The sequence below is a fragment of the Ischnura elegans genome, chromosome 11 (assembly GCF_921293095.1).
Source record: "Ischnura elegans chromosome 11, ioIscEleg1.1, whole genome shotgun sequence".
In the NCBI taxonomy this organism is placed as follows: Eukaryota; Metazoa; Arthropoda; class Insecta; order Odonata; family Coenagrionidae; genus Ischnura; species Ischnura elegans.
In genome coordinates, this window is record NC_060256.1 from 81,265,490 (window position 1) to 81,290,875 (window position 25,386).

General features: G+C 41.7%; 1 protein-coding gene across 3 annotated transcripts in view; it reads right to left on the reverse strand.

Annotated features, from left to right (window-relative positions):
• Positions 1 to 1,939: 1,939 nt before the first annotated feature.
• Positions 1,940 to 25,386, reverse strand: part of LOC124168540 (homeobox protein homothorax) — an 822,993-nt gene continuing 799,546 nt past the window's right edge. For 2 of the 3 annotated variants that reach the window (XM_046546881.1, XM_046546880.1), the window contains 3 exons: positions 25,327 to 25,385; positions 3,831 to 4,202; positions 1,940 to 2,024 (listed from right to left, as the gene is read on the reverse strand). In XM_046546881.1, coding sequence (XP_046402837.1) covers positions 3,901 to 4,202; positions 25,327 to 25,385 — 361 coding nt within the window. In that variant the 3' untranslated portion in view covers positions 1,940 to 2,024; positions 3,831 to 3,900. The remainder of the gene's footprint in view (positions 2,025 to 3,830; positions 4,203 to 25,326; position 25,386) is intronic. The other variant, XM_046546882.1, reaches the window with a different exon arrangement.

The window sequence follows — 25,386 nt, forward strand, 5'->3', positions numbered from 1 at the left end:
ACATAACTGTGTTCTCGACTATTTTACGCCAGAAAGGCGGGAGATTGGATGTTAGAGGCAGAAAATAAAGGAGGCAGAACTCTCATCTTTGCTTATTCCTCATGACGTCTCGTAAACTACTTTTAAATACGGAGCTTGCTCTTTAGAAACATTTTTGACTCACTTCTCGAAACGGAAGAATAAGCCAGCAAACGAAACCTGAAGAAAAACGATTTTCTTCGACGTGGACTTGTGAAGAAGATGGCGGGAATAGGAAGTATTGGTAAGAGTTAAAGGGGACACAACATATTCAACGCTCATGTGCACTTCTATAATTCTATTCTCTGACACGCCCATTTGATTAGCCACTGTCCTTCCACAAAAATCTTCCTAGCAGGGCTTACTTGTAATAATCTCCACGTTTCTTAAAGGATGACACCCTCGTTACGAAACGTAACTATGGAATCCATTGTTTCTTCCGAAAACGGGGATTGCACCATGTCCGTATTTCCAACGTCTCCTTCCCATTATTTAAAATCTCACGCATTTTAAGATCATTAATCTTAAAAAGAAAACGCATCCACTGAGTGGAAAGTACACACACTTATTACTCTTCAAGTGTCCCAGTTTCACCTTTGCAAGGCCATCGGAAAACAACCGTTACTCTTCTCCCATGTCTTCGTGGAGAAATTAAAAAGTAATAATATTCAAATAAACAACTCTTATTACTTCTCTCTCACCTCCTCTCAATGAAAACCAGCCGTTAAAAATTGAGCGGGAAAAACAATTTATGACAGCCAGGTTTTTTGTGATGGCCAAGAAATCAGTCTTACCACATTGCTACCACAGAAAATGAAAACAAACAGTTCTCGAGCGTACCGATCTCTTAGCTCCCGTAATCTCCTGGCAAGTGCGGCGATTTGTCCGTAACTTATGATCCATACGTCGCCGGCACTCTTAACACGTTACCCTGGGAGGAGAGAAGGCCATTGCCTCTACCAACACTCAAACACAACCTCACTTGAACGAATTAAACAAACAAAGAAATCTAACACACACAAGTATTTTCTTTTACAAGGATGTTCTCATTTTTTCCTTTACGACTGAGGAGTCTTTCACAATACAAAGCACACGGCGTGACGTCATCATCTCCCCCACTACTTCCCGTCGAAGAAACTCAAGAAGTATGACTCAAAGAGGGGAGTTCCCGGCACGAACTCCAAACACAACCCTTCACTCACATTACGCCTTAAAATGGATTCGTTTTTTTTCTTACTGAACACACAACACAACATATTAATTCACTTATATCTCGTATACTCTTCATGTTTTAAGAAAGTGTTCGGCACACCACGAGGGGGGCATAAAGACAAGACGTATATCGAGTATGAGCTGATGTGTCTTTAAGAGTTTGTCATCACTTCGCCATAGTCACTGGATTTTTAATATTTACTATAAAAAAAGGGTCTTCAAGCCTAAAAACATCTGACAGAAACGACATGAGTCCATTTTTTGCCGTCATTCAACCACTAAGGGGATCTTTTCCAGCGAACGTTTGGTTTCCCCTTATCGGATCATTTCCTTGGATTTCAAACCAACCACTGCTTTCGGTATACTCTTCCATTATCCCCTAAAGGTTTAGACTAATCTTCAGGGACATAAAGACTCGCTGATCTACATTTCTTGGGGGAAGTGTATTATTTTGTAGCGGGTCCTTCTTGAGTAGTGGAGAATCAGGCGTCGATTCACACCCTTTACAGCGTTGGTACCAGTGGTTCTGGACCGAAGTGATGCCGCGGCGAGATGACGCACAAGACAAATCAATTTCTTATTAAGTTTCCCGTATACATTGTAAGGTAAGCCGTTCCCCAGTGTCCATGGCTCACGCACCCCATCGTCGTCTTCCGCCATACTCCGCGGCCGGGGCACGAACTCGGCTCCAATGGTCGACGTGCTCCTCTCTCACGACTGAAGTTGCTGGGGGGTTGCAAATGGGACTAGCGCCGTCAAAACATGGCGGCGGGCTGAAGAACCAGGGATTACGGCTGAAATGTAAAGAAAAAAACATAAAATTAGCACGTTCATCATGGATAAACAGGCATTATGTACACAATAACAGGCTAAATAGCTTGTTAATGAGAGACCATATTGATATGATTCGTCCGTCGTTTCTAAAATCATAAAAAGCTTACATGATGATTACAGAAATAAAACCTATAAGCTTAAAAAAGGTAGATGGTTGCCTATAAAAACGAACGAAAAAGAAAAAATTGATATGAATAGCTTTGGCGAGTAAAAACAAATTATTTATTCACACAATTAATTGGTAAACATTGCAGTCTTATCACTCACTATCTAAATATGATCAAGGAGATGGGCATGGAGTGAATGATGTTGATGTCATACGTCATTACTTATTTTAATTTTCAAGCACCTGCAATCATGGAGGACCAAATCAGTATAATCAATACAGCCTTGATTTGTATTTAAAAATAAATGGAAACGTTGAAAAAGAAAAGTTAGTATTGTTTTTGACTAAATCCTCAAGATAACCGACCCCATATTGATGCATAATTAATTGATTAATTAGGGAAGTTTTTATATTTTAATTTCACATCAATGACTGATCCAAATACCAAATTAACTCCAACTTTAGAGAGTAGTAATTCCAGTGTTCACCTGAATTTCTCATGGGGAAAATAAGCACCTACACTTAAACTAGTAACGAGAATGTATATTTTTAAAAAGTTGGTTCTTTCAGAAGAGCTCCCTTCCACCCTGATTATGTGAATTATTCAATCAGGGGAGTGATATTCACTTATTCGCCAGCATGTAAAATAGCACCAGAACTACACCGTAATAATTAACCGTCTTAAAGCCACGGGCCGATATATCGGCCTTTGCTTCTCAGCCGAAAAGTGTCACGACCAGAAATATCGACTCTGAGGTATGTAATTTTGCAAATTGATAATTATTCAGCAACTCAACTCTTGTATAAAAAATCAGTATTAATTTTTCAATTTAAAATTAATAAAAAAGAGTAAAATTTAAATTAGTGCTTGTTGATATGCAAAAAATGAAATAACATACATTTTTTCTCAATTATATTTCATTTAATTTAAACATCTTTGCCATTTCTCGCCAGTGCCACTCCAAAAACGTGTCTGGGCTAAACAAAGAAATTCATATTTTCATGGCAAGAGAGAGAGAGTGCCAAAGTGACCTGTATGTTGGCCACTGGAACCGAAGTGACTTGTGACTAGGTGACTTTGGCTATATACAGAAGCAAAAGTACAATGGTACCAAAATGGCCCAGTGATTTTAGGGTAAATTGGAATAATATTTGCGCTCACCTGGTTTACTCTACGAGTAAAATGGTGGATTCATCTTTTTTGGCAGAAGAGTGTGTGCCAAAGTGATCTGTGTCCAGGTTACTCGAACCAATGTGTGTCTTGTGTCTAGGCCACTCTACACAATAGCAAAAGTACCCTTGTGCCAAAGTGACCTGTATACAGGGGAAATTGAGAAAATATTTGCGCTCACCTGATTTACACTACGAGTTAAACAAAGGATTCATCTTTTTTGGCAACACAGGGTGAGTTTTTCCTGGATATACTCAAATACTTATACCACTTATTTTTTTATATAAGAGCGCGACCCAGGTTTCAATGAATAATCATCATCATCAGGCGCTAATTATTATATTAATGTGCCAAAGTGACCTGTGCAAAGGTAACTCGAAAGAAGTGTCTTGTTTCCAGGTCAATTCGGCTCTAAACAAGAGCAAAAGTACCCTGGTGCCAAAGTGACCTCTGTCCAGGATAATGTGATAAAGAGAGATGTGGACTCACCTGATTTGCTCTATGGGTGGCGGGGGCTGTAGCCAGGGGACCCGGCGTCCCGGTGTCCGACCTCCGCGCACTACAGGTGGTGTCCGTAGTACTGGGGCGGGTAGTGGTATTCGTTGTGGAAGGCAGCCGCCGCCGCCGCTGCTGCCGCGGCCGCCGCCGGGTCCCCTGGGGGCGGGGGGCGGTGGTGCATCATGGGCGGGCCGCCCCCGGCGCCCGCTCCGCCGCCCTGCACGCCGTCCATCATGTAGCCCATGGAGGCTCCGTCCACGGGGCTGTACGCGCCCGACGGCCCTGCATTCAGGTGGTGGGGATGGTGCGGGTGATGGGGGTGGTGGGGCGGGGGGAGGTGGTGGGGGTGGTGCGGAGAGAACACTAAATGTCAACGTTGTCGTCGCCCCGTTCGCCAAAACGAAGGCGGGCCCGCCCCCCCCAACCACCCCCACGGCCCCCTCCGAAAATCAGAGGGGGCGGTGGGGGTGGGTGGTGGGGGGGCGGGAGGGGGGAAGGGAGGGAGGGAAGTCAGCCATGTTTTGGGGATATGGCGATATTGCCATGCAATTTAATGCGCAATAATGCGCGAATGTTCATAGGCATTGGAATGCGCAAAATCTTCCAGATTGAGTATATATATCTACCTATCAAAATTGGTGAAACCTTGGGCATTTACCAGCAAAACATTGTTGAGTACTTTTCATAGAGTTACATTGTAAGCCGTATTCCTTTTTTTAATTTGTATATTATAGTTAAAATATATAATCAAGGAATACATATTACTATTATTGTAGCTGATAGGAGCAGTAATTTCCTGTTAAAAAACAATAGCATGCGCATTCCAATTCCCCCATGAGGTAGCATGTCTCTCTGATTTTACCTCTTGTTTGATCGTGTTTCTCTAATAGCTGTTTCGCCAGCTTTACAATCATCCACTTGAGGTCCTGACTTACTCTAAGTTAAGATAATCCATTGGCCTGTAGAGTTTGAATACAAAACTGACGAAGCATTTGTCAGAGAAACAAGGGTAAACGATAGGTAAAACCCCGGAGACATTCTTTTTCAAATTGATCAATACGGGAAAGTATACTAAATGATTTATTACATTAAGGACTATTAAAAAATAATATATACGAAGGGGAGGGCACATGTTGATAGCGACTTTCCTTGTTACCGTTTTATGCGCACAATTCCGCGACTAAAAGAAAAAATTAAATAAAATATCCATTGAGAAATATTATGCACCAAAAAGATGCGTAGGGACTATTTAAATTTGAAATATTAAAGTGACTGCTGAAATACAGGATATTTATTAATCTTATAACATAAAAAAATTACAAAATTAACGTTTTTATATGACTTGAGCAAATCGCGGGACAGTGCGCATCAATAAACGACAAATATGGTTCATAGGGCTGCAGATTGAATTATACAAGAATATTTCACCAAATCAGCCAAAGTGTGATGATAGTAAAATATGTCTTCACAAAATATGTATTTATGAAATTAAATAATAAAGAAGGATATTATGCTTCCAATTCTCTTCAGTTACTTAGAATTTACTTTCTTTGTATCAAACATTTTTAAAATATTTAATTAAAGAATTAAGTTGGCTCAACAAAATCCAACAGAATGAGTATTAAAAATGCACTGTGTGCATATCATCAATTATTAACACATTTGACAACCTGAATTAAATCAAGAAGCGTGAACTTCATCAAATGAAATTAAAATTTAAAAATAAATTTATCATGGAATAGGGTTAGATATGGCTTCTGGATGAGGTAGGGGAGAAGGAGGTTGTTTTTTGAGAGCAGCCTGGTCACCAGATGTACAGAAAGTGGTGCAAGTGGAAATGAAGAAAAAATGTAATTGTTCGCTTTTGCTGTGTTGCAAAGTCAATGGATTGCATGATTAACAGTTTCGTCGAGAAAAGCAAGGACAGCGAACAAAAAGAATCACTCTGCGGTACAGGTGGAAATGGCAGTTAATTCATGAGGGAACCATCAATGATGTGTTCAATACATGCAATTACACTAATCTGAGACTTTGCGAGCAACCTGAACGTAAGTAAGTAATTCGGTGCTTGTGTTGGAAAATAACCTTAGTAATTAATCTAACTATGGGAAAATATTCTTAGCCTTTTTTCAAAAATATATTTCCAGAATAGCATCGTTTTACCATGGTTAGAAATACATTTTCGCATGTGACAAAGGTAATTTTCACAATAAACTGATCATATAAACCTTTTAATTCAATGGACAATATTATTTAAGTAACTTGTACCTTTTGAGGACCTCGTTACTATTGGTTATGACAGAGTAGCTGTGAAGACTGAGTAACTAAGTGCATATCATTATACCTACTGCCAAACCACGAAAACAGTGCTTTTTTGGCTAGTTGAGGCGATTACTGGTCTGCTTACTGTAAAATCTAAAGGAAAACTGTTCATCATTTCTTTGATTAAATCATCATTAATTTAATTTCCTCATTCCCAAAAACAGCGATAATCGACCTTCACATCGGGGTTTGTGAAATTATGTAACAATCAAACATACACAAACATCCATTCCCTAGAAAGGGGTAACATACAAAGGCGGTATTCGATCCCGCGATCTTTAGTTTGACAGACAAGGTCTTTACCCCGCCGCCACCGAGGCCGGCATTTAAGTATGTTTTAATTTTACGTCTAAGTGATCAAGGCATTTCATCACGGAAAGCAGCGCGACAGAAAAAGGTGAGTTTATCATTTTAATAGAATCGTGTACTCCGAGGTAGATTTCCTTCGCTTATGATGCATACGCAAGTCGCTCGGTCAACATGAATTTTTTCTAACCTCTTCGGGCCGATGCTCTCCCTGAATGTATGTACGCACTTCCAACTCGCGGCGAGGATATATATATAAGTTCGGGAAAGGTTCCGTGAATTAACCTGCAGGGAAGACTCGGGCGTCATGCGCTAATCCTTGATGTAGGGAAAGTAGGCATGCATGAGTTATGCCATGCCGCAAATGTTGATGAAAGGCCCGAAAAACTTCTCCTCCGAAGCGAGCTCCTCTCCACGGCGAGAAAAAGTCTGATATACGCTGATCCGGATGAGATTCGATTAGCCCGTGGCGTTGAGCCTGAAATACGCGACTAAAAAGAAGCTTTCAGCAGGTGGAAGGGATGCGTTACCAAAGTTACCGTTATATCTAGGGGGTATGAGTTTTAATCTAATATTTACAGCCGCGCGAATGCGTAAATCGAAGGAGATTGAGAAAGAAAGGAAATTCGGTCCCTAACGGATTGAATATCTCCCCCGACCAGGGAGAGAGGCTTAAGGATACGTGTCAGCGAAAGATAGTATCCGCATCTATCAGCATTACGAATTTTGATAAACGCGTCGAGATGGCGTGACGCGTATTGGCAAAGCGCGTAAGTGCAGCCAGACCGCGATCAATGAAAAATGTCGTTCCATAAAAAAAATATATATGTATGCATGATTTATAAAAGATTGAACTGTGAAGGTACGCACACCTCTCGTTCAGTGAAAAAAAATAACTCGTGAAGTAAAAATGCAGTTTCATGAACTGGAGAAACCGGATATGCATTTAAGAATGTTCCTAATGAGCCAAATATTTATTTTTTAAGAGAAATTAAGTTGAACGAGAGTTAAGTTAAGAGCTAGATTTGCATGAACGAAAAAGAAACAAATCACAAATTAGCCAGGGGCAGGAACAATAACCAAGCCTATATCTAGACGTAACTCAAGTATTTTGGAAATGCTTTATGAAATTGAAGGTTAACAAGAAATTCTTAGGACACCATCATGCTAATTATTCCTAAATGAATTCTGGGAATTCGGTTCCTGCTGGGCGGTTTTCACGTTCGAATAATGCATAGAAATGGCTTTTACGCACTATATTGAAAACTCAGATAAGGAATGAAAATAATACACCCTTTCAAAGACACCGTTCGTACCCCATTGCCAAGAGAACCAATATTACCCATTGTATCATAATTTTAAGCTTTTAGTAGAGGTTTTCTGGCAGAATATATATTCTGTTAGGCATGTGCATAAAAGTTTCACTTTCATCGCCATTCCCTAATTTATTAGTACCCCTCTATGTTGCGACAGATACCTTAACAGGTCACATTCTGATCGTAAGAGGAGTATATAGAGGAGTAAAAAGTGGGAGGAGAATATAGAGGAGTAAGTGGAGTATATAGAGGGTAAGAGGAGTCTCCGATTCAATATTCATAACTAATCACATCATAATATTGGGCAGTGAAACATTCAACGCGCGTTGAAACAATTTGAGCCCCGAAATAGCTGCGGCTTCCTGGGGTCTCACAGGCCTATATATCCAAGAAATCGGTAATCACGATCGAGGTCAATGAAAGCTTTATTGCCTTAAGTGGACCTTGCATGAAGGGGATGGCTAAGTAGGATGGTATGCGGGTAAGGAGACGGGAGTGAAGTTTGGAAGACTCGTAGACCATCACGGGAGGGCATTGTGGGCTGTGATAGAGGGGAATAGCATAACAGGACCCCCGTTAAAAGCCCACTCTACCACCACACCAAGACCTATTCAACCCTGAGAATAGAAAGGATAGGACGAGTGGCTCTCCCACCGATCACAGCGGCAAGGGCGGTTCTGCTCACACAAGGCCCCTAGCCAAAAAATCCTTGAAAAGGCCAGGCGGTACGGGGAAATAAGGGAACCAGCGGAAAGTAGTGACCGCAACAGGACTCTCGGTAATCCATCAGGGTGGAAAAAACGGGAAGGGGCAAACAGGGTACGCGGTGAGGGATTCCTGAGGATATTCCTCAGCGGTTTCAAGGGGCTCCGAAGATGCCATCTTCGACCACACGGAAAGAATTTTTACCCCGTAAACTCGTGAATTTTATATTTTTTAAATAAATTTACGGTATTAAAACAAACTTCGGAGATGAGGTTTTGGATTAGGTACAAAATATCACAATTCTACGATATGGAAAACCTTCAAAGAAAAATTCTAAGCGAGGCAATGTTAGGAACTCAGCAACGAAATATGGGGAAATGAAAGTCATACTATCAACTCATTTCCCGAAAGTGTGAATTACAATTAGTATCACGCGGTAATGATAGTTTCCACCTTTTGTAAAGCCAAATATTATCAACCAACTCGAGGGATAAAACCGATGCCAAATCCTAGAGGAAAGTATGCACTCGTGCATTTAAAGAAATTCAAAAATTAAAAAATTAAAAAAATGAACAAGAAATTCACTCAAGAAATTCATCCGCCCTCCAAGGCAATTCATTCCGTTTCCCAGTAAAAAATCCTTTGGATCCCCTCAAATACAAGCTACTTAAGCTAAAAGCTTTAAATGTGGCTATAGGAGGAAAACACAATAGATACCTATAGATTTCAAGAATTCTCCATGAATACGAAAACTCCCCAGTAAATAAAAAAAACGATGATCATGAGATAGATGGTTAACTTCAGCAGATACTATTAAACTACGTTTAAAAGAAGAAACCTGTAGAGTAACAATAATACAATAACCAAATAAAAAAGTACTATTCCGAGCTAATAAAGTAACTTCAACGCGGAATTCACAACAATAGCAATATCCATGGGAATAGAGGGAAGATAATGTGAGGAAGAAAAAGGCGAAAGGCATTGTTGGAATGGGAAGTGAAAGGAGATGAGGAGGAGGGTAGGGCCGGTGTGGGGTTGAGGATAGCGATGAGGTTGAGTGCACCCTTATTTATAGGAGACCAATCCCTTCCATCCGAAGCTGGCAGTATTGGCTAGTGCGAAACTGTGTTGCGGTAGATTTCAATTATCCGCATCCAGCGCTATAAAAAATACTTCTTTCTCCGCCCACTTCCTTGAGCTTGCCTTAACCGTCTTGACTCTCGTACGAAAAGCGTTCCACGCCCACGCAGGAGATCCAACAACCTTTCCGGACGTTCCCTGAGCCTCTTTGGTGGGTGGTTTCCATTTTTTCGAACGCGGAGAAAAGTGTTCTGGATAATAAGTACTTCTCGTCGATCTCACATGAACTGTTTAATGCTATGCAATTTTTCATAAAAGTCATAAACAATAAAGACACTAAATGCACAATTGAGTAATTGGCTTGACTTAATACCAGTGGCGCAGCGAGGGGGGATTTTGGGGGATAATACTCCCCCCCTCAGAGCTCAGAGAAATTCTTAAGGTAAGTAAATCTATTTGACTTAATTGGATTAACAATACTTATAGAATAGGATGAGGATTAATAAAATATCCCTCAGAAGGCCTTAAAACTCATTATTTTGAACCATTTATCTTAATATTTTTTCTGACGCAGGGCCCCCGCACCTCCCGGTTACCCTGGCGGTTATGCCATACCCCCAGGCCACCTAGTATTAGTTGCGACAGAAACACCCCCTAGTCTTAACCCATTAGTGCATAGCGTACGATGCATCGGACGGGTGTATTTTATTTTTTTATGGGCTCTAGTTGACTTGCGCCACATTTTAATACTGTATTAAGTTCAAATGGATGTCTGTCTTCACCCCCCCCCTGCTAATATTTTAGTTGACTCATTGAATTTAATGACTCGAGAAGCGTTTATGTGAGACATGGACACGTCCGATATATCGGACGCTATGCACTAATGGGTTGCGCCTAACTAACTTCCTAGTTGCGCCCCTGCTTAATACGACTGCAGTTTCTGCAAGAGCTTTGATTTCCCGCCGATAAGTATGAGGTTTTAGACATTTTACCTATTCAAAATACTGGTAACCTATTTTTTAGACCAGAACCTTTCATTGGCATACGAAAAATTTGGCATGCGTAAAAATACGAAATTTAAAAGTGTAATTTCTCGATTCTACACGAAATTCATCCTCGTTCCATAGCAATTAATTCCATTTCCCAGTGAAAAATACTTTGGATCCTCTCAAATACAATCTGCATAAGTTCAAAGATTTAAATGTGGCTATAGGAATTTTATATTTATATGTCGCTTTAGTAGTCAAACACAAGAGATACCTATAGATAAAGTATTCTCTCGGAATACTAAAACTCCCCAGTCAATAAAAAAACGATAATCATAAGATAGACGGGAAAGATATTGGATTTTTTAGAATAATTACGGTTTTTTAGCTCTTCGTGTAAAACACCAACTTTTTAAACGTCAATAACGTCTTCCCCACCATTTTCGAAATAACTTTGACCTCTCCAAGCATTTTACTTCCATCCACATTAAAATAGGTCTATTCAGAGGTTTAATTCCACACCTATGTAGTTCATAAGTCTCTCTCATCGAACAGCAAACTAATGCCAAATCTCCAACCTTTTCACCCCCTCTATAACTCTATACCCCTCAAGCATTGGCCAAAATAATCGCCTCCCTCCCAACTCACTGCCATCTGGTGTCTTCATCGTAAACCATTTCCAGCTCATGAGCGCGGGCGGAACGGGTAGAGCCCATGAAGGTGTTCTCTATAACGCTCAAAGCTTTCCCTTGCACAAACACACAAACTGCCTCCTCTCTCCCTGAGCCAACCCTTTTCCAACAGCTTCCCCAGGTTTTGCACACTCCCAGCCGCTCCACCCCACGAGGCGCAGACAGCGCCGCATGTGTCTTGATCCTGAACGTAATGAAGAGCGCAGAATGCATCTGCCGAGGTTTTATTCGACCGTGTTTTCTTTTTTAAGCTTCCACCCGTCGTCGCTGCTCGCAGCGCCCCGTCCCGTGCACACCTGCAATGTGTGCAATGGCGTCGGATGGGCCGAGAGCAGCTTTGGCAGGGAAAGGAGGACGACGTGCAATCTTCCACACAAAATGAAAGAACATACCCGTCTGTTACGCTCGCCCCGTCCACCTTGCACGGAAGAGAACGGCCTCATTGTTTCCGATGTCAAATTTAGGGCGCTAAACAGAATTTTCTTGAGCCAAACTTATACCTCATATAATTTTAATCATAAACAAGCCTGAACAACGTAAGTTATAGCTCCATCTGAACTATAAACGATAGAACTTTTTTCGTTATTATGTAAAAGTATTTTTGAATTGTGGCATCCTCCCTTCTAATTTCACTGTTAATGGTGCAAGCACTCGCGTTTATTTTGCTGTATAACAATGATAACATTCCATGTTCATGTATGTTCCCTAGATTAATTTTAGCCATAGCGAACGCTTATAGCACGACTTAACAGAGTTTTATCTATCGTCGTCTATCGTATTTTAGATGCATGGTCTCATTCATTGGCAGTAATTTATAAATGCATTGGTTTGTAATAATGAGCACACCCTTGAGCTGGATAATTTCAATTAGCTGGAATTAAAACTCAAAACACTCCAAAAATTGCAAGTAAGCATGAGAACAAGGTAACATTCTCCTATGTCATGGAGAAGAAGTAAAAACCCCACAAAAATAAGCCAGGTAAAATATGATAAATATTCAACAGATATGGATGGATATAAACGAATTCCAAAGGCAAATCTCGGCGGATATGAACGAAAGAATATTTCATCAACCAGATTATTCACCTCCTTTGCAAGTTCGGCGATAAAAACATTCAAAAACACCTTGGACGCGAGGAGATAGATAACAGGTTAGAAGAACGGTAAAATGAAAATAAAGTCTTTGGAAAGAGATGAAACGAAACCTAAATATACATCAACTTTCCTCTCCTTGACACATGATTATTTTCTGCACCCATTTCTCCCACCCCATAACGCACCCCTAACTGCTCCGTAAAAAAAGATAAAAGTCGACCTAGGCGCGGAGCGCCAAACGAGAAAGATTGTGGCAGGTGTTGAATGGGGCAGGTGTCGCGAAACATAGGAAGACGGGACTTTTATTGGTGGCGGTTGCGAAGGGCGCATTTGACGGAGGGTGGCCTTATGGAAGGTGTTGTTGAAGAATGATGACATAAGGTTGTACAATCACGCATGGGATTACATATGAGCTTCTTAAGAGGGCCCCACCGCCAAACCTGGTCTTCATAAAGATATATGTCCATCTAATGACTAAGGGCACCAAAGTTCACAATTACGATCCACCGAATGCGATGTTCATGAACTTTGAATTGCGAAACGCACAAAATGTTTTTAGCCTAAGATTCATTTGTGCTATTTGTATACTGATTTTTAAATATTTAAAATAGGAGAACTGATAATGACTTTCTGTGACAGTAAGGTTCGCATAAAAAAAATAGTCAAGAAACAGGAAGGCTTTGAACCAACCCAATTCATGGCTGCATAATACTAAACAGATTACTCCATAGAAAACGTTGTTTTCTTAAAAGATGATTGCTCGAATCAAGATATGAATCAATTCATGAAGCCGCTGAAGAACACTTCAACTTAAAGGAAACTTTCTGGCGCGAAGTTGAGATAGAAAAAACTAGAGGGATATTTCAATCGCAGTAGTCATAACCATTATCATTTTGACGGAGAAAAAGAATTTTGATGGTAATGAGAACACCTCTACATGGCCATCTACATTTCTTACACCTTTAAGTCCCTTTTTATTTCACGATTCTTTCAAACTTCCGCACCGCAATTTGAACTCGTGTTATCAAATACGAAACTATCATGGCAGCATATCCGAGAAGAAAATATCTCTAAAACATGTTATTGTTTCCCAAAACGAATGCAAATCAGAACTACATGATTTGAGGAAAACATAAAACTTAGGCACATAATTGAAGCAGATATTCTATTGTTAAACTGAACTACATTCATTCATAGTTGAAATGTGAAAAAGATAATAAGCTATTTAAACGCATTTTACTTAATATCTTGATGAGACAGGTCAAAAGATGTGATATATGTTGGTGCCTGGTTCAGTAAAGAGCATTATTAGCACAATATCTCCCACGTTTATTAATTTTTAATGCACATATGACATTGAAACTCCACACGCTAGGTTTATAAATTTATGCGCATAATAAAACGCATTTCACACTTCCATGGCCTGATTGTCATTAGATAATAAGATCCATAGGAAGTAAAGCGATATTGAAGGAATTTTTATTTGACACGATTTCTCAGTTTTACAGGCTGCGTTGATGTACTAAATAAAACGATGGGCATTGATCGTTGTCAACGGAGTACAATGATACGCACTTTTTTGAGAACAAATCAATTTCGTTCCATTAAAATCCGTCACGAGTGCATTTCAAATTTAACTCAGGTGTTACATTCATTGGTAAAAAGAGGACACAAGAGTTCAACAAATTAATGGGTCATGAGTCCTAAGGGACAGGAAAAGCGTACGTAAAAAGGTTCTGGGGATACAATTTTACGCGATTGCCAATTTTAGGCGATCTATCAGCGTTTCAGTTGCGGTACAGTACTGGATCCTCACCGTAAACAAGGAGGGAGAAATTGCCACAGCCTTTCTATCGAAAATAACCAGAGATTCCTTCCCACGGAGCCATCAATCTTCGCTTTCAAAAAACAAATACCGAGCGCGTATCCAGGAAGAGGAGAAAAAAATTAAACCGCCCCAATAAAGCATGGAACATCCGCAAAGACACAAAAAATAAATAATCGTCCATCCAAGTTTTTTTTTCGTACATGGATGAGGAAAATGATGGCAGGGAGAGGAAGACATGGCAAAGTCTACAAAAAAATTACATATAAGCGTATAGAGTGAAAGTCGTTTCTAGAGTCAGCAAAACTTCTTGGAACGGATACTAGATGGGGTTGAAGCAGGAGGAGAGGCCTATGGATGAAGAGGCGCCTGAGGGAAAAGGGGACTGAGAGGGGGAGGAGGCAGGAATGATGAGACATCTACCGGGAAAATCCAAGAGTCTGGAAACGTGAGGAATGGTCCTCTTAACGTTTTGTAGGAAAAGAGGAAGGAGAAAAGCGAAATATGTGGGGAGGATTATCTGAAATCTTTGCAATATCCTCTGCTGAGTCGGCCGACCCTGCCAGGGACCGAAATATGAGATAAAGCGATCCTGGATGGCACGGTTTGGGATGTCTCGTAATTGAAGGGTTTCGCCGCGTGGGCCCGGCCCCTGTTTGGCCGAGGTAGCGGCAATGGTGGAGGTGGTTTTCTGGTGGTACGAAGAGAGTCAGGAGGAGGATCCAGAACAATTGATGGGCCAAGGTGAGGGTGATGGGGGATGTGTCTAGATAGCCACTCCGATCGCTGCTGCTGGCAAAGACGCGCGGACCAATTACAAACGCTTGGCGAGGGGTTATCCTAGTGGGAGCGATTTTTAGGACCACCCTAGTTTTTTTCTACCCTTATCCTTCCTGCTGGAATATTTCTCGATTTATGCAGAATCCTGAGACATGATCGTCGGTGAAGCAAAGAATAAGGTTTCACTTCTGTTGCCATGAGGAACACGACGATTGTATGCCTCACTGGATTTCATTATTCATCGTCAAGGGGCAAGCTTTAAGTAACAGATCGTTAAGGAAATATATGAATGGCTTGATCAGATATACTTTACATCCATGTCTTAGATGAATTTAAAACCTCACATTCTGCCTTGAAACTTACGAGTTACTTACTAGTAAAAGTACATTTATGCATTTATATTTCACTGGGGCTCCCCGAAACCATGGATTATTGAATTGTCTCTCAAATAATGGAATTAGAGTTAGGAACCTTGGGCAAATACTATCATGAATGGATCATATTCTTGGACCAAGTATTCGTTTGAAGGTTCAACTTTTTCAATATATACTGACGCAACTAATCATAAAAAACCGGATGAATCTTAACATAAAAACTATTGGCTGAAGAAAAGTTAATTGTGGAGTTGTCGAAAACACTGAGTTTTTATAACCTGGATCTTACCATTTGTTTCGGGGAAATTGTCCACATTATAATTGCAGCTTTGAATTCAAAGATTTACAAATAATGTTAGATACGCATGCATCATCAATACAGGTAAACGAAACCAGACACCGATGCAAGACTTCTGGGTCAGACAATTTTTTCGCACTGATCAACAGAATAATCCTAGAGTTGCTCCAGAAAAAGACAATTCTACTCGTTCACGTAAAAAGACAGAGTGAATATTTCAGAGAAGAGTAAACAACAAATAGCGACAAATTCCCCGGGAAAGTTTCTGCCTCTCTCACTATTTTTCGGAAACATTCCCGAAATTCCGAATTAACCGAATCCTCCTAAACCGCTCACCTGTCCCCGGTGAAAAGAGCAGGTCGCATTCAACCCAAAAAGGCTTGAGACAAAAGAGCTTTCGTCCCCAAAGGAAAAAAGAAACATGGGCGTTCCATTTAAAACCCGAAAGGGGCAGTCGAGCTGTCCTTTCCCCGTGCGATACCCTCCCGAGAGTAACATGGAGGCCGCGCGCATTACCACGAGGAGGGAAAGGAGGGCAGGAAAAAACAAGTGAAGGAGTACGCGCGCGGGGGGGGAAAACAAGCGAAGGAGGAGGAGCGAGCTTTGATAGGAGGGGGAGGGGAACTATATGAAGCGGATGGTGTGGATGTGGGAAGGGTTCTCGCTGGTGGGAGAAGGGGGCGTTCAAAGATATAAGGGGCTGCAGGAGAAGGAAAAAAAGGGACTTGGAATAGAGGCGAATGGTCATCTGGGTGACCAGAGGCCATTACAAATTGACACGCCTGATGGATGGCCTGGGCAAGGGGGAGGGAGAGAAGAAACGGGGAAAAGAGAGAGGGGTTAGGGTACGTTCAGGGAGCGTGGCAGGGTTTGACAGAGGTGGATTCAGGAAATGGGCGAGGAAGGGTGGGGGTACAGTTCGGATTGGGGTGGAGAAAACCCTCCCCAACGAAATACCCTGGGTCCCCTTCGGCTCTCCCACTCCTTCATCCCGAACCCCTATCTACTAGCGAGCCCTATTGGAGATATCTCCCCGATCCTAGCGCCCAGGGATACGGGAGGGTTTTGCAGCTATCTCTCCGTGGACTGACCGAAAGCGAAGGGGGAGGAGGTTTGGACGTCCTTCCACAGTCTCTCATTTTCTGGATTGGGGCTTTTCGGACATGGGTCCGGAGAGGAGTGGTATGAGGGACTCGCTGGCATTGAGATAAGGAGCAATGGGATATGTCCGCGGGGGATGGGGAAAGTCTAAAGGTGGTGGAGGCACTTCCGGAAAGAGGTTGGCCGGTCCAAGATGGGTGGGGTGTAATCGGAAAGGTCGGGGGATGCAAATACACATATACATGCACAACGCTTGCCTTGGTTATCTCCTTACTTGATGCAAGCGGCATAAGCGATCAGGGGGTACGGTCTTTGACACAGGGATTTGACTGCTCTCAAAGCGACTTAGTATTAGAATTTATACCTGCATCTCTCCCACGAATTCGCCAGAGCCGAAGCTGGGTAGGGGAACGTATAACTTAAAGCGGCTCTTTACTACCTCAAATGTAGCCCAGGTCAGCGGAAGATCTCCGTTCATAGAGCACTAACTATGCGAGGTTAGAGCGACAGTAAACGCTTTGAAGTGAACAGCAACAAGCGAAATAAATAAACAGCCACCCAAGAGTCATTCAAATCTGTTGGCAGACCTGGAAATGCTCTGAGATCTTGAATATATTTGACTGTGAGATACGATTAGGGTGACTGAGGTCCAATTTCTCAAAGCATCCTCACATTATTCAGCTATTATGCTCCACACTCAACGAAGCAGGTAAAAAAAAACATTAATTAAACTCAAGAGTAGGAGCTGAAAACTTTATCCGTTTCAGCACTTTCTCCACACAGTATATATATCATACTAAAACTTTCGAATTACCGCAGATTAATTCATTGCATCATTTACGTTTGATCGCACATCAGGCTTAATGCATTCATCGTATCCACGGCGAACGGTCATCCTTCCCAGAACCGCCCTTGCCAATCAAACTAATACTTTTCAATATTTTTCAGAAAAACGCTCAAAGATATTCTGGAAAAAATAACTAAATATCCTGTAAACTTTTTCTCTATCAACTACAGCCCATCACATTACTCAAACGAAAATTCGATCCTAAGACAAAATCATTTCTTACCAGCTCCATCCCCTTTAAATTTACTTTAATTATCATGTGGGCATAAAATTTTTCCTCCTTAAAAAATCCATTATTTTTAAAATTCCCACGGAGAGATGGAAACATTTATTATTATAGGTGTAAAAATTGAGCTTAAAACTGATTTGAAATACCTGTTACAAATTTTTAATGAATGAAATCAAAAGTTTTTTTCTTTGAAAATATCATTTCACATTCGAAAATTATAGGGAAAACAAGATTACCGAAGAAGCGGAACAACCTCTCCTCACCGCACCTAGAAGGACACTGCCGCGTCGAGGTTAATTTGCTTGCACCGAGTAATTTCCACTCTATCTTGGCCCACCTTCCTCCTCTATCGCTCATCCACTCACAACCGACGGGCCCTATGGTAAAATATAAAAAAAAAAACACGAACGAAGCAATATCGCCCTAATTACGGCGGCCACCAAAAAGAACCCGAGACGAATTCGAAGTTTACGGTTATTAAGGGTTCGAAATAATCTTCGTGAAGACGGAGGAGGATAAAAAAAATGAACGCAGCCTTGCGCTGATGATGGTCGATCTCGCGAAAGAAACGTAAGACAAAACAAAAAGCGAACGGAAAGGGAAAAAAAAACTCAAAATGTATCAAGGGAACCGACACGGGAGGTGGTTATAAAAATTTGAGAGGGGGGGTGTGATGATGTTCGGTGTGGGCACTTTGAACTACACTTCGGCTGGGTATGAGGAAAGTGGGTGGGAAAGGCAATATGAAGTAGCATTATGAGCAAGTGAAGCCAAGATGGGGAATGGGGTGGATATCAGCCGTCCCGTTTCATTTTTTCCTCCCTCCATTCATTACGGCCGACTTGATGATGATTGATGGGACACTTCGGAGGTTTCGAGTTTGGGAGAGACTGCGGCTCAACTCCGGGGTCGGATCGTGCGGGAAAAATTTCCGCGTTAACTTCCGTGGTTCAGCCGACAGGACGGCGCGAGTCGTAGAGCGTCAGCACACGGAGAAACACCTTATACCTACGCGTAAGTACGAGTTAATGTGTGAATGCATGAGTGATTTCGGTGGACCGGAACTGAAAATGTACGAATGCATGAACCAAATTAGAATATCGATGGTTAAATTCTAACAACGCGTATCTCAAAATTTGGCCGGCCTGAGTTAATACTTCTAATATTGTTAATAAACAATTAAAGTCAAGCAAAAAACAAGTCTTTAACTGATAACTTCAGGCTTGACTATGGAAACCTCTCCATATAGGAAATATAAGATACATTCACAAGTGAACCTTACAACGTTTTATTCTTTTATTTCCGAAGAACTCTTTGTTTGCAAAGGTATGCTCATTTTTCAGTTGCCTGTATTTTTGGATTTTAATTTCAATTAAGATTATGTATGATTAAAAGAAATGAGTCGTTTTATTGCTCTCCTGAAAAGTTGCTTTTTTGAGATACGAGTTGTTAGAACTTAGCCATCGATATGTTCTAGTTTCTTTTCATTCGTTCGCACATGTGGGGTTGTTAAGCGGTCCATTTTCATGTACATTCAATTACTCACATATTTAGACATTAACTCGTACGTGTTAATGTATTGTGTAGCAAGGCGTTTAGACTCTTCCTGTCTCGCGGCTAGCATGCTGCACACTGGAGTGACAGGTACACTGGACTGGATTAAATATTAGCCAATGTAAACAAGGCGTCAGTAGCCGGAACGAGCAAAAACGATACGGACCAAAGACATACTAAAAATTAATGGAATAAAGAAACAATTTATAAGAACCTACATCTGGAGTATGCTCCTATACGGAAGTGAGGTATGAACAATGACCGCAGCGGAGAAAGCAAGGATAGAGGCCTTTGAAATGTGGTGCTACAGAAGAATGATGAAAATCAAATGGATCGACCGAGTTAGTAACGAGGAAGTGCTAAGAAGGGTAAGAGAGAAGAGATGCCTCATGAAAACCTTAATAAGAAGACGGAACAACCTTATAGGCCACATCTTGAGACATGATGGCCTGATGAAGACAATCGTCGAGGGACAAGTGGAAGGCAAGAACGGAAAAGGAAGACCTCGAACAAAATATATGGAACAAGTAAAGAGAGATGTGAAAGAGAAGAAATACGTAGGTGTGAAAAGATTAGCTGATAGGAGAACTGAGTGGAGAGCTGCGTCAAACCAATCCTAAGATTGTTGACCAGTGATGATGATGATGAAAGACTTATTCTAATTATAATTTTGGAAGAATTCTCAGTACGTTTACAAGCTATGAAAGTAGCTGGCAGTGCATCAAGGCAATGAAAATATCTAGAAATCGCGGGTTAAAAGAGGAAAGACAAATGTTGGAGTAGGTCTCTCTTTGCCTAAGGATCATTTATGGGGTTTCCTATTGCCAGCAAAGTATAGAGAAGAGAATGCACTTCCTATCGCTTTAGGCTATCAGGAGTAGATAAAAAATTGAAACAGCAGCCTCAGTTCCAACACTTTATTCTTTTTCTGCAGTTTATCTTTCAGAATAGAAATACTTTTTTTATGATCATAATTTTCCATGCCTAAGTTAGTTTTGCTAAATTTCTTCAAATTAATTTTCGTCTCGTACTCAATTCAGAAATAAGTTACAAGCTAAAGAAATCAATCCAACAGCACTTCTGTGGAGAACACTAGTTGGAGGCTGCGACAAGGAAAATGAAAATCTTCTCATGTTCACTTGCTCGCAATTACAACCAAAAATAATCACATGGCCGAAAAAATCCCATCGCGCGTGACGATCTCTGCAGGACTTACCAAGGAAAGGAAAAAACGATGTGACCAGCTAGACTTTGTCCAACTTCACGTAGCAAAACCAGAGGGAGATATATACATGCATGAAGGGCCGGAAGGTAAGGGGAATTAGCAGAGGGGAGGGAAGGGGCCGGACGGCAAGGGGTTGAAGAGGTCCAGCGAGGATATCGAAAGCAAGATTCCCAGAGAGGAAATGGACGGCCGTGGGGTATCTCGAGTCCAGTTTGTGCGGGATTGGAGGCGGTGGGGGCGGGGGGGGGGGGCACGTAGAAAGCAGCGGGAATGAAGAAGGGGACGCGGGTGGCGTGGGGATATATAGAAGGCCGAACTTGGCGTAGCCCTTCCGAGCACAATCAGGACATAGGGTTTGGTGGCGAGATATTGGCCGTTGCTATGGTAACCAGAGGGGGTGAGGGTGGTTGGGGGTGGGGGAGAAGGGTGGGGTCCTCGAAGCAGAGTGTTCAGGGTCCGGCCGTACTCAAAAGATACCACGGAGGAAAATTTATTACGGCTGGCCCCGGGTGGACGCTAGCCTCTTATCCTTCTGGGCTCCCCCATCCCCTCCGCCAATATATATAGCGTCTCCTCCCCCACCTCCCGCCCACCTAAAAACCAAAACGGCCCACCCCTCTTTCCGACGACTCCTACATCTGCAGACGTCTACGTCCCGTCCCAGTCCCTGCAGGACGAACGACGACGCGACCGTAGTGAATGTGCGACCCGGCGCTGTAGCCACCACGGTATTGGGACCGAAAAAGTTGCAGAGGATTAAAAATATAAAAAAAGCGATGGTGAAGAATTTCCTAACCGTGAGTCTTGGAGGTAGACATTGATAGCGTCAGAGGGGAAGAAATGCCATTTGCAAAATTTCTGACGAGATAACTCGCAAAAGTAAATTCAATGAAGATTTATTCATCGTAAAATCTGACATAATCAGTATCCAATGAAATACATTGATGTATTTAATGTAATTTCTACTTCTCCAGACATCTTAAATGGCACTGATGGCTTAAGAGGGGAAGAAATGTCATTTGGAAAAAATTCCGACGAGATAACTCGCCGATTCGCAAAACTTCAATAAAGATTTATTCCGCATAAAAGCTGACATGATCAGTTTTCAATCAAATAAATTGGTATTTGTAATGTAGTTTCTACTTTACCATGCATCTCCGGCTTTGAGTCATTTTTTTATAGGAAAGTTATCCACTTGTTTTCCTTCAACTTCAAATACAGGATTTTTAAGTCGTAATTTTGTGTCATTACAATGAGCAAACCTATAACTAATTGTGACCAATAAATACATTGGCAGCCAATTAAGGCCCAATATAAACCCAAAAAGACAGAATGCTATTTTTAAGGGGTAGAACTGTAACAAAAGAAATATTTTTATGCAATGATTATCGAATCCCTGCCCTAAATGACTACCTCATTGACTTGACGATCAATTACTTTTGTCCCCACAAAAATTACGTTTTTAACCTATACTTCATAAGAATCAGCGGAATAGATCTCAAAGACTAGCCCTGTTACCTAACAGTAATGATAGTAGTGAGATTAATTTTTTCTTAAGAGAGAAAATCCTTAAACTGAGAAGAGTTCCTTTTTCGATGCTGCACCCCACTTCGACTCGGAAAGAATGGAGTTTTCATAGAACATGACAAAAAATTTGCCTTTAAGTTGATTCGCTAAACAATGATACAGCATAAAGAAATCATGAACACCTCTGTTAGCGCCCACCTCCCATTTGGTCACATTGCTCCCTCCTAACTTGCCTGAACTATAGCCCAGCCTATGAATACAATGAACCACAATCAATAATGTACATTTTTAGTCAAATTTGCGGAAGAAAATCAAGAATATTTAGCAGAAAAATTACCTTTCCGGGTTGGAAAGCCCAAAACCGTCTTTCTCTCCCTAATTATTTCACAATGTATTGGCTTAAAAAAAGAAAAAGGCGTCAGTAGCACGGGTGTACCAAGTATCAAAACTGGAGGGGACAAGCCGAGGTCGTTCTAGTTGTATTATAGAAAGGGTTATGAAACCAACATTTCAAGAAAATTATAACAGTGCTTTATTAGGTTTTGCAGTTGTTATTTGGGAAAAATATTTTCTTTAATTACATGTTATGTACTAATATAACTTTCCTTGGACATAAAGTTCAAAAATTTTGTCTTGAATTCAATTTAACTTTGCTTCTAGGGGGGGGGGGCAGTTGCCCCCTCCTGTCCCCCGCTGGGTACGCCCATGATCAGTAGGTGGATAAACCCGAACCTATGGCAACATCAGGCCAGCATCATTCTTGTACATTTTTGCCAAATTTGCGAAAAAATCAAGAATTTTGATAGAAAAAGATATTTTTTCGGGATGGACAAAAGCTAAAAAAAATCGTGCCTTTCCTTCCAAGTTTTTATTTTATCCACTCTTTCAAAGAAATAAGAAGGGGTCATTGGGAGAATGGCAATGAGTGAGAGACGCCCTTACAACTCTCTTTCCTACTCTTCTCGTGGGAAGCGAGAGAGGAGCAACAGTTCCATTTTATGCGAAGTCCCTCCTTTTTTTCCGGGACGTTAGTGTGTGGGGAGGGAAAGGGACAGCTAAGGGGGAGTGTGAGGCGCATGGCAGGGACTGCGAGGAAGAGGTGGCAAGGCAGTAAAAAGCCCTGGAGGGAAAAAGCGAGGCGGAGGGTTACGTAAGATGAGAGAGGTTGAATGGGGGAAGAGTAGTGTTGGCTCCTTTTGACGACGCAATGGCAGAGAACGAGGATGGAAGTGAAAATAAAAGTCCTTCACCACCACCACCACGACAGCGGAGAGTGGGGAAAAAATAAGCAGAGGGGATGGAATCCCCACCAACACCACCGCGCCTTTTTCCGCCACCCCACCGACACGACACCACCGGGCCAACGCATCAGCATTCCGAAGGCATCATCCCGCTCCCATCGCCGTAACGAAAAACTCCGAGGGCATTTCCCACCACGCACCCCGACACACACGGGAAAACCTTGCAGTCCCATAAAGGCGAGACCCAAATGTGCACTTGGATGCGAATTTCGAGGGAAAGGGCGGGGGGGGTGCAAAAAAGTAGCAATCTGAGGGTGGGGGTGAGCGTGTACGGGAGATGGAAAATTGGGTGGGGGGAATTCACCCCTCTATACCCCCCCAAACTCTCCCGTTACGACCTCGTTTTTTTCCGGATAGGCCTCCCGCGCCTATGACGGGAAAGGTGCGAGTCTTCGCCAAGGCGGGAAAGAAGACGCGAGCGGGACAGGGGTGGGACTGAGGGGGTCGTTTTTGAGATCTCCCCGAGGGACCGCTATCAGCCCTTACCCACTTACTTCGCCCGCTAATAGGGCGGCGCGGCCAGATAAGATCGAGAATAATTGGTATCAGGTGAACTTTAAAACTCCGGGTCCCCTACAGGCGGCGTAGAAAAATCTGAGACGGAAAGGAAGAGGAAGACATATATCCCAATGGGATATTATCCCATGCATCCCTTTTCTTCCAGCTCTTCAGATGGAAAGATCCCCTCAGTGAGAAATTTTACACACGCCTTGGAAGAAGTGATTGGATATTGTTGGAACTAACTCGGTCATTCGACCCGAAGGTTGGCTTGGATAGGTGAGGGTAAAGCTCATACCGGATCATGCCTAAGGGGTGTGAATAACAAATTTAGTGTAAAAGGGCCTCTTCGCTCTAAAGATTGTATAAACGTTGGTTTCACCAAGGATTTGAACCTGGGTCACTTCGTTTAGCAGCTCCGGAATTTTATATAAGTATATTATTTTTGTCTGTTCTTTCATTTGCCATCGGTTTAATACACACAATATATAAGTTGCATAAAAACAATGCAGGCCTGCTGTGCGGAAATAAAATGCCATATCTAGTACGGGTTTGGCGAAAAAAATATCATCGCCCAAGAAATCTTCCATTTAAGGGTATAAGTGCATGTGAAATGTCTGTAATAAGCCCAGTCCTAACCGCATTGAATATTCTTTTTCAAGTCTGTCTTTAGGGGCTATTCTTCACAAATGGCTGTTGCACGTGTGACTTAAGTACTCAGTTTAAGTCTATATATTTTTTACAGGTATGCAATGAAGTCCCCATGCGCATTTTAAAATACTTAGCTTTATAAAGGCATCTGAATTATAATTATATTCAGCATGAACGAAAATAATTGCAATTCCAAAGAATGAACATTCTAACTACACATGAATGGTTTGTTTCAAAAATTAATTTATTTATTGAAAATTCTCAAATTTACAGATTCCGTTAATCATTCTACCCCTAGAGGCTCGAAATGCGGTTATACAAAGTACAAAAGTCATTTCACTCCATGCTATGATGTACTCAGTAAGTGATTCGAAAGCCAAAAGAGACGAATTTACATAAAATTCATCTGAAAACTGGGCACAAATAAAACAGGTAAAAAATATCGGAAATAAAATCTTATTTCCGATAAATCCACATATCCGCTTCTGAGTTACTCCCACTTCTTTTAAGTTTCCCGCTAAGAGGGGACCATGGATTTCCACTCACCGAAATAACCTAACCTTGCAATCCAAAAAACCATGCCGTTTTGGGTACAATGTGTATTTTGTATGTAATGCGTGCGTTCATGGCTAGCATGAAATCGTAGATATAGGTGTTATATTTGTTAGACAGAGGTGAAAAGGACATGGGTAGATTATCAGGTGCAAGGAGACATTAGGGTGTTACTGGGTATATCCAGGTCGCTCTCCTTAGTACCATTCCAAAGCGGACTTACCCGCACGATTTGATTGGTCTATCATTGGCTGCACGATTCGGCGTCGAGCGTTGATGAACC